This window comes from Polyodon spathula, chromosome 13 (assembly GCF_017654505.1).
Source record: "Polyodon spathula isolate WHYD16114869_AA chromosome 13, ASM1765450v1, whole genome shotgun sequence".
In the NCBI taxonomy this organism is placed as follows: Eukaryota; Metazoa; Chordata; class Actinopteri; order Acipenseriformes; family Polyodontidae; genus Polyodon; species Polyodon spathula.
Genome location: NC_054546.1, coordinates 3,252,763 through 3,263,877, shown reverse-complemented (window position 1 = coordinate 3,263,877; position 11,115 = coordinate 3,252,763). Strand labels below are relative to the sequence as shown.

At 34.5% G+C, this 11,115-nt stretch overlaps 1 protein-coding gene across 2 annotated transcripts; it reads left to right on the top strand.

The window, feature by feature from the left end:
- Positions 1-505: 505 nt before the first annotated feature.
- On the top strand, positions 506-7,321 carry LOC121326207 (T-cell leukemia homeobox protein 1-like). Of its 2 annotated transcripts, none has more exons than XM_041269425.1 (3): positions 506-1,160; positions 3,459-3,660; positions 6,837-7,321. In XM_041269425.1, exons 1-3 carry the CDS (start codon positions 689-691, stop codon positions 7,057-7,059), a joined length of 897 nt encoding a protein of 298 aa, XP_041125359.1. In that variant the 5' UTR covers positions 506-688; the 3' UTR covers positions 7,060-7,321. The 2 variants fall into 2 exon arrangements, with proteins under 2 accessions (XP_041125359.1, XP_041125358.1); XM_041269424.1 differs by having other exon boundaries at positions 3,423-3,660.
- Positions 7,322-11,115: the final 3,794 nt, after the last annotated feature.

Here is an 11,115-nt window from a genome sequence, read left to right as displayed (position 1 = left end):
AAAAAAAAGAAAAATGGACATTCCAAAAATGAACAAAAAAAATCTTAAACTAAATAAAATCACAATGACCCTGTTTACACACACACACACACACACACACACACACACACACACACACACACACACCAGATTAACTCAACCTCCTTGCCGCCCATCTTCACATGTTTCAACACGGATATGCCTGAACAAGCTTTAAATAGTATTTAAAAAAAAAAAAAAAAACCGTTAAACTATTATTCTTAACCAAATATTTCGATACACTGCACTATAAGCTGACGATTTGCATGGTTGCTCCTGTTAACTTTATAAGGAGCCTCGGTTGGTAGCAGTCTGATTTCGGGGTTTGGCTCTTGCAGAAACTCCTTCCCTTTTCTTCCTGTTTGTCAGTCAAAGAGCCTCTCTTAGTCGCCAGCCAATGGGGTTCCAGGGCCTAAACCCGCAGACTCTGTCTTACCCAGGCCTTTTGGCATTATGATTGATGTTTCAGTTTCTGCAGCAGGCAGAATCCTAAAGCAAAAACAAAACAAAAAAAAAAAAACCACGACTCCAGCTCAACCTTCCTCACTTCCACCATTTCCACGGCTTTGCGAGCAACTGAAGCGAGACCAAGCAACATTGTATCTCCGATCTGATATCGCGATCAGACTGGGGGACCTCTATTTTTTTCTTGCGAACGGTTCATCAAACCATGGATCATATAGGGGCCCATCACATCCACCAGTCGCACGCAGAACCCATCAGTTTTGGAATCGATCAAATTTTGAACAGTTCTGATCAAGGGAGTTGCATGATCTCCAACTCCAGGCTGCAAGATTCTGATTATGGATTGGGGTGCATTGTGAGCAGTGCCTACAATACGATGACTGGCAACTACAACACCAACAATACTGTGGGATACAACAACAGTGCCTGTAGCATGGCATCTTTGACTGGGGGTTATAATGTAAACATGGGCATGAACATGAACGGGAATAACCTAAATTCGGCAGGCGTGATCCGTGTGCCAGCGCACAGACCCTTAGGTAATGTTCACCAGTCTATGTCCACCGGTATGCCAACCGTGCCAAGTATGGGCAGCGTGAACGGTATGGATAATCTTACTGGGCTGACCTTTCCCTGGATGGAAAGTAATAGAAGATACACGAAGGACAGATTTACAGGTAAGCGTCTAGAATAACATACAGCGCTAGTGCAGTAGCGCACGCCTCGTCTATTCTAACTTTACAGATAAAAGTTTGGGTGGTTGTCATTGTGTAATAAGACCGGTTTCATTCCAGACAGTAAAACCTAACTTTATGTTTATGTTTTCGTTAGTTACTAAATTCTACACCAAGCACCATATAACTGCTCTTTTAAGCAGATGGGTTAGAAAGTGTATGGTTAATCAAAATGAAAATAAAGCTCTCCTGAGAAAAAGTGTACAAGGATGTTTGCCTATACTAATAGAGCCCGTGGCATTCTCCAATCAGTAATTCATTCTAAACAAAAGCTACATATTATGTAAGAAACATTACATTGCGATTGCTTTATGTGACTCAAGCCTTATACATGATGTTATCAGGTTACACGTTGCTATGTTTTAACTAATAACTGCAGTTATGTGACATCGTGAAAAACTGAGTATAATGACCCTTAATAAATAATTTAAACAAATAACAACTCTGAGTTAATTTAAAGATATGGATTTGTGTCAGTGACCGAATTTGTATTGATGTTGTATTTAAAATGCAGTAATGAATGGGTTTTATATTTTACATGCTTTTGAGACAATAACCAGAGATGTTATTGATCAGATAATGTTGGAAAATTAGAAAGTAATGCCGAGGTGCGATGATAGTTTAAACATGTATGTGGACAACAAGATATTGCTTTGGTATTCTGATAGTTTCAGAAACGATTCATTCCTCTAAACATGCTAATAATAATAATAATAATAATAATAATAATAATAATAATAATAATAATAATTATATTATTATTATTATTATAAAAATGCCAATGTTAAATATACAAAATGTTAATTAAAAAACTATGCTATTATTATATTATTAATATAATTAAATAAATAATATAATAATTAATTATTATTATTATTATTATTATTATTATTATTATTATTATTATTATTATTAAATATAAAATACCATTTATATGTTACATATATTTTGAACGATTTAAATTACTTATTATATATTTAATAAATTACTAATAATAATAATAATAATAATAATAATAATAATAATAATAATAATAATATTCTATTATAATAAAACAATAGAATGCAACCAACAATAGAATTTCTTAAAATGTCCACGAAGTGCGTGAATACATTTCTTCACTTTGAAGTAAAATTGTTAGTGAATATATAAGTGTGCAAAAGCGTATTCAAACAAAATTGGCTGTGTTGCTTTAAAAAAGGTAAAGGGCTTTATAAAGAGCTTAATAGAACTGTGGCCAAAACTCATGTTAATGAAAATACACGTTAGCAGCAACTCCAATAAACAACGCAACTGCTAAGGGCCGGACCAGACTTTGTTCAAAACAGGGAAACTCCGCTTATAACTTTGTAATTATTTCATGAAGTCACACTGCTCTGAAAAAGATAATTATGATTATTGAATATGCATAATTCCAATAAAACAACATTTACAACTGTAATAGTGACGTTCACACCTAATGCAATAAATTACCTGGATGCTATGATAATAAATATCATATAAGGATCATGATATAAAGCTATATGGATTTATTCATGTATTTACTCTATAACCACTTTATTAATGAAATGGGCATTTTAAACAGATTGTGAAACAGATTAATGCATCAAATGAAACATTACACTTTTGCATCTTTAGCGCTTTTCATTTGCAAAGTTAATCTTTTCCTTGTATTTTTAGCTGTTTCTTAAAACACACGGTTCCTGGATTGCAGAATCTTTGCTTCTGCGGTTATAATAACTTCAGCTACACAATATTGGCCTTGGAAAAGGGATGCGGTAGGATATTGACTAGTTCTAAAAAATATATAAATATCATATCTCTCTAATGTTTGCATTAAACGTGTACAATATCAATCTGGTTACATTTTATATTTAATTGAATGAATCTCCTCACTTGGACAATTTAGTTTATGTATGACTACATTTTCTGTCAAGTGATGTATTTTTGCTGATTGATCCATAGGCAGAACATATTAAAAACAACTGGGTAAATATATATTGTATACATATTTATTTAAAAGACAAATATTTTCCAGGAAGTGTGGGTTTTATGAAGACAGTAGCATCTCATTGGCATCGTGCCCCTAATGTTTTAACCCTGCAAACACTGTCTCTTTATTCCTGCCTCTGCACTGGCGATGCTTTTTTTAATACCTTGCTCATTTTTGCCGCTTGCTTTTGCCCTGTCTGTCTTCCAATCTAGTGGCCCTCTCACCCTTCACTGTAACACGTCGTATAGGTCACCCTTACCAGAATCGGACCCCACCAAAGAAGAAAAAGCCAAGAACCTCCTTCACCAGGCTGCAGATCTGTGAATTGGAGAAGAGGTTTCATCGACAAAAGTACTTGGCTTCAGCGGAACGGGCAGCCCTGGCAAAGGCACTCAAAATGACAGATGCCCAGGTCAAAACATGGTTCCAGAACAGAAGGACGAAATGGAGGTATGATACAAAGTACCCAATACATAACATTTATTCGGCCTGTTCTGGTACTTTGAAGTCTTGCAAATTAAATTATATGTCAAATCGATCACATTGCCAATGTGAATGCTAATTAAATAACCGTATGGCCTTTTCTCCATATCGTCCCGTTTTAAAGACTACTTACAGTACACAGTTTACATATATTTAGATTTAAATCGCTGTGTTTGACTACTCCTATTTAATATCAATTGAAGTGTCTAAGTTGAATATTTCAAACCTGTGTTGTCATTTACGAGTTTGTTTGTTTTTATGTTTACAATATACAACTATATATATGTATGTGTGTGTGTATGTGTGTGTGTGTGTGTATTATATATATATATATATATATATATATATATATATATATATATATATATATATATATATATATATATATATATATATATATATGAGTGAACTGTGTGTGTGTGTGTGTGTGTGTGTGTGTGTGTGAGTGTGTGTGTGTGTGTGTATATATATATATATATATATATATATATATATATATGTGTGTGTGTGTATATGTGTATATGAGTGAACTATGTGTGTGTGTATATGTGTATATGAGTGAACTATGTGTGTGTGTATATGTGTATATGAGTGAACTATGTGTTAGTTTAATTAAATTATTGTGGAAATTGTTATTGAACTTGTATACGTTTAACTGGTGTACACTCGTAACATACATGTATTTTGCGCTGTATGAATCTAGTTATAAACACAACAGCACGTGTTGCATTTAAGTTTTCCATAATCGAATACATTTCACTGCTGAATTAAACGTTTATTTGTATACAGAGATTCATGTTGAAAATACAATCGATTTGGTCTTTCTTTTGAAAGTGTGATATCACACTCTGCAAATGAATTGTGTAAACGCGTTCTCACTTGTTGTTTTGCACGACAGATATAATTTCAGGCAACAAAGTAATCCTTGGTGTGCAATGATGCATTATACAAACTTAATATAGTATAGTCCAGCCGTGTAATATTGTAGTATATCGATATTAATGTGTACAATTAAACATTATTATAGACCCGCCAACCAAGAATGATTCAAAATTGAGTAGACCTTATGTGAAGAAATGTATTGTATAATGATTTATAAACTTTTGGACTATCTCGATTGTGAGTTTTAATCAATTTCAAATGTGTAAATTGCATGATCAAACAGTAGCCATGGATGCTATTTCTGTAGAAGCTGTATTCATCAGGTCTTTTTTTTTTTTTTTTTTTTTTTTTTTTTTTTTTTTTTTAGCAGTGTAGGCCTTAATACAGTCTATATTTTATATTCTAGCAACCACCCCAAGAATATCCCATTCTTGAAATGTCCAACAAAAAGAACTAAAGGGAATTTCAAAATATATACACTGTAAAAACTAAATATCGTAGTATTACGGTAAATGTATCCTAATGTTGATTTAATAAAACTCTATTTGTAGATTAATTCTAATGTATATTTCCTTATTATTAAAGGTACGTCATTTTTTACCCCGTTTTTTAGTGTAAAAAAATGTATTAAAATAAACCCGTGTAAATATTAAGGTAACTTCACCCTAAGAAATACGGTATTTTCTACAGTTTGCAATAATCCGAGACTATTTTTCAAATCTAACAAAGAATTTTGTAGCATGAATATATTTTTCAGAACATGTTTCTCGATCAAACGAGTGAGGACATGGATCAAAATAGTTTAAATGAGTTACAGCTTTTACTTCAGTGCAAATAAACATTAAAAGAAGAAGAAGAAGAAGAAGAAGAAGAAGAAGAAGAAGAAGTGCAAGTCTACAATATTTTATTCTGCAAACTAACTTAATCAATTAATTAATTAAACAGTATGTGAGTGTTACACTGATCCGCATTTTTCTGTAATTGTACAGAATGTTTCACTTTGTATTTGTACCGGGAAGAGGCATGGAGATTCAAAAGGCTGAGTTGTAAGTGGCAAAGCATGTGAGCAACATTTCACAATGTGTGTGTGTGTGTGTGGGGGGGGGGGGGGGGGGGGTGTGTGTGTGTGTGTGTGTGTGTGTGTGTGTGTGTGTGTGTGTGTGTGTGTGTGTGTGTGTGTGTGTGTGTGTGGAATTGTGCTAAACGCATCGTTGTGTTTATCAGCATTGTATCACAGTGTTTAAATGCGATGAAACTCGAAATAATTTCAACTACAATCATCTATTCCCCGTGAGCGAATGCAAGTCATTTCTATTTTGTTTCTTTTTTCTAACGGCATTATGATACTGTGGTGTTAAAGGGCCACTAGGCCGCTTCGAAATTCAATTTACCAGGTAAATTAATCAGGCAACCGATCTAGAAATCGCATTAAGAGACAAATAATGAGATTAGTGCTCTGCAATTATCGGGTTGTGAAGTCATTTCTGTGTTTCTGTTAAGTGCCAAGACAGATACTATTGCCAATAATAAGTCGAAGACTGATGTTTCAGAGTCCATCGGCTTGCCAAACATTCTTAACTAACTTTAAACCTGGTAATTAACTGAAAGAAGGGGGACCTTTTGTTTTACTAGATCGGTGCAAAGAATTGCGTGTCATCCATCCGATAGTCATGTAAAATAAGCACTGTATCTTTCCCAAAAGTAAAAAAAAAGAAAAAAAAAACAAATTGTAATGTGTGTCTCAGCCAAACATGCACAAATAACACGCATCTTCAGATGAGCCTGAGTTCAAATTAGTTTAAAGAATACTGATGATAACTGCTTTACACCTATTTGTTACATAAAGTGAACACATTTATAATGACAAAACACAGATACAGTGCATATACGCAGTTATGGCAAGACTTTGGAATGGATGGGAGACGGCATTTTAATCTCAATGAATTCAATAATTGGTCATGCAGAATCGTTGTTAATAAAATAATTCGTTGGGGTAGATGTACACCAGTCTTTAATTAGGTCATATTGTGTTAAATGCTTTAGAGACTTGAGATATTACTTAGTTATTTCATCTAGTTTTGTAACTAAGGGAAAAGGCAGCTTGAAAATCTATCCCTTTTTCTATGAAAACTATGTTGAACATGTTGTCCAGAGTTATGGTGTCACGTGTCCCATTTCACTGGTTGCCTTTTCAAAGTAAACAGTTTGGCAATATAGGGAATGCGCTTTTCATTATATTTGATTTTGGGTTCTCTTTGTAGGCGACAAACAGCAGAGGAGAGGGAAGCTGAGAGACAGCAGGCCAACCGGATACTAATGCAACTACAGCAAGAAGCGTTCCAGAAAACATTGAGCCAGCCCGTGCAAGCTGACCCCATTTGCCTTCATAACACCTCCCTGTTCGCTCTCCAGAACCTGCAGCCCTGGTCAGACGACACCGGCAAAATTACCAGCGTCACTTCAGTCGCGTCCGCATGCGAATAGAAGGGGCAGGACAGGGGGGCTTTATTATGGGGACAACAGAGACAATTTGCGAGCAGAACTCCAAGATGAAGATAACAGAAGAAACAACATACATTTTACAAAATATATAAAAAAAACGAAGTCATAACTTATATCAATGAAAAGAAATGTGTTCACAAAGTCAATTTAAACAACACAAAGCAAACAAATGGCAGACATATTCTATTGAATGATACATTCTTTTTTATATGTAAACCACACATAATTTTCCACGAAAAATGTAGGCCTACCATAGTTTTCATATTTAACATAAAGTTAATTCTAAATGTTTTTTTTTTTTTTTTTTTTTTTTTTTTTTTTTAACTAATTTAAAAAAAAAAAAAAAAAAAAAGTGAAATGCCCTTACATTGGACAAGAAGCATCTCGGCTCTTCACAGCTATTTGTGTGCAGATTTTTGGAACTACGCTGTTTATTTTATAGCTATTATTCTTTATTTTCATTACACGGTACTTTATCATACGTCGATGAAATATAGTGATGCAAAAGGTATAAAGAGGAATATGTATTTTCTAGTTTGCAACTTTGCTAAAAAAAAAAAAAAACAATAAAAAAAAACAATTTTGAAATTAATACAGGGTAGGCTATAACACGAGCAGTATTTTTTGTACAAATCCAACTGATAGAGGGATCTCTGATATACAGTCACGTTGAAAACCGCAAACTGCTGGATGTATTGATCTTCCTTCAAGTTTAATACGCTGGCTGTCTCTGAAACACTTGACTTTTTGTGCAGGGTAATGTCATTTCGTTCTACTGACTTTGGTTTAGTTTTGATTTCCAAGTCATGTTCCTGCTTTGTTTTTCAAAATAAACCACGTTAGGATTGAAGAAAATGTTCCATTCGTACAGTACCCCAACAGCATTATGATTTCCCACAGACCTCATGAATATTGTCTTCTTGTTGTGTATCCATATTCATTTCTCATGAACAGAATCACAGGATCAAGCTAGAATGTTACCCACAAGGACCCCTTCAACTGTACTACTCATGTCTTATTCATAATTTCTTTACAAACTCCTTTCATTATAAATGCACTTACATTTATGTATATTAATTTCTTGTGTACATTTTTGTGTAAAAAAAAAAATAAACATTACATTTATTAAATTCAATATGTGTAAAGGCCGCTGTTTTACAAAATCTGTATTAAGTTCTGGGCGATTCAGTTTCATGAATACGTATCACTTTTGAATCAACCAGAATATTTGTGTCATATTGGGTAATATAAATAATAATAGCAATTGTGACATTCGTATGAAATGAAAGCTATCATTAAACATTGTGCAATACTGTTTCGTCCAAAATGACACCTGAAATAAGCCTATGCATGAAACTTAATAAGTTGGGAATGTTACAAAAACGATTATTATCTCGATATTTAAACCAGCTTCTAATTAAATGAATTTTATCTTGATAAATGGTGTTCTTGACAGATATACATACGGGTTAGTCGTATTCAAGGTACAGTGCCAATGTACAGAATACTGTAGGCTAGCAACTTCTAAATGTTTGTGTTAAGAACTGTAGATCAGTTTACATAAATTAGATCAGTTTACATAAATAGTTTACATTAAAATATAAATCAAGCATCCACATCTCTCTCTCTCTCTCTCTCTCTCTCTCTCTCTCTCTCTCTCTCTCTCTCTCTCTCTCTCCGCAAGACTACTTTTGTATTTTTTATTGGAAGTAATACATAGTATAGTATTTGCAGTTTATTAAATACCCACAGTAGCTGATACTATGCATACTGCCTTCAAACTGCTTGCATACCGCATTCCCTATAAATAGAATACAGGAATACAACCTAAATCATTAAAACACATGCGAGGTCGCGGGAGAAGGGCTTTAGTGGGTGCGTAAGACTTTTGTAAATAGCGCGCAAATCAAGTGAGAATAGGGCCCTCACTCTGTTGATAGTTTTAAAGCATGTTTAATTGATTTATATCCACTGTTTGCCTCTTCATTCAATTGTTTTTCATATAAAATGTCCCCAAACTATAGGCTTACCATACAAGCACCTGTACTGCGGTCGCTTACATGTTTAAGCGGCGTTTTATGAAACACCGGGACCTGATAAAACGTGTTCTACATGTGAAACAATAACTCATATTACTAATCGGTAAAGCGTGTCGGCACACGAGCACAATATTGAAATATCTGAGATGATACTGCACTTACAAATCAATATGTTGCAATTGGCGAAACAAACAAACAACTGGCAAATTGTATTTATTTTATTCTACTTGAATGTGGTCAACTTCTAAATGTTTGTATTACTACACTATATCTTCACACTGACACGCTTCAGTTACACAAGACCTACGAAATAACGCGCCACGTTATTTAAGCAACACGCACTCTAACGCCGGGGTAGGCCGTCGTGGCACACCCAGTCTATTCAATTGACCTTTACTTCTCAGCCGGGTTATTAATGGTTTGTCTTCACTGATTGGAGCACATACTGTGCAATCAAAGGCACGGATCCAATGCTGTCTGAACACCATCCCTCTTATTACACTGGCAGAGTGAGTTCATTAAGAGAATGCTAGGGTTGGGTCGATGATTAAGAACGCGGTTTGGTTTACATTCAACACAAATGTTGTGATATGCCTTATTACTCACACTACGTTTTGAGAATGTGATTGTTAATTGCAATTTAATTTTTTTCAGCTCGGATTACTTCACCCTATGTGTTTGGACAGGTATAAGAGTGTAGCTGCAACTGTGTGTTATTTAACCGTTGTTTCACAGTGCGTATTAAAAGTAAACGGTCTTCAATGGCATAGTAGCTACACTAATATTATTAATGCGATAGTTACATTTTGATGCATGTAGTTTACCCCTCCCTACACCATTAATCTTTAAGTAACTTCCTAGGCAAGGGGAGTCACCCTAGAATGCCCGCTGGTCTGTCGTCTTCACAGCTGGTCTGTACTTTCTGCAGAACTCGAGGGCGTCTGCAGCTATAACATCTGGCGTCTCGAGAAGCTCGTACTAGCTCTCAACGTGCTGAGCACGCATTTCTTTCCTGTGATGTTTTCACAACAAACCTCCACCTCGTGCATCAAACAAGCACCCCTTTAACCGGTTTTGTTTTCAAATGAAAAAGGCCCAGTTCCATCTTATTTGGAAGTTTTAACTGGCTTTATAAATAGGATATTGATTGGAAAGAAATGCTATAGCTTACGAAAACCAAAAATGTCACACAAATATAGTCTAAATATTATTGCTTGATAGTCTACTGTTTTAGTTAACTTTTATTTTGCCTTTGTCTTTGTTTTGTTTAGATTTTTTTCATTGACTTATTTAACCGTTTTTAAATACAAATTTATTTGGATTAACATTATACAGTGTATATTATATACAGCTCGAGGTGTACGACGTATTGTAATTTATAATTGACAACAAATGGGCATTATAATTACCTCTAATTATTGCCAAGGTTGTTTGTTTTTCTACAAAGTAAAAGTAAACGACAAGTAGGTTTGGACTATGATTGATAATTCCAAGTACTTTAGAGACCTCTAGTGGTCAAAATGGAAAACAACATCTAATGGAGGATATTGCAATAATAAAGACATTGGTTACGACTGCCACAGTATGACTATCGTCTCAGTATGCACTGTAGCTACATTATGTCTTTGAATTAATTTTGGTGTCTGGTGGTTATTGGTAGTTTCCAATAGGTGATAGAAAGCTTTGTTGAAAGTGGTCAGATTTATTAACAGGTTAATGGTCCAAATGCACAGGCTGAGACAGAGAGCCACCCTCATGGAGATGCCTGCTCCTGCTTTCTGCGGTAAGTTTCTGGATGTGGAACAATCTCTGATACAGATACCCATAAGAAGCAATTCTGAAAAAAGCTACTGTTCTTTTTTTTTTTTTTTTTTTTAAGTGTTGTTTGGGACCACTCAATTTCGTTGAAAAGTATGTAGTTTTCTTTGCACAGTAGGCCTATAGTCTAATAAAGTTTTTGTATTCACACTTCACTCAAACAACAGCACACGCCAGTACA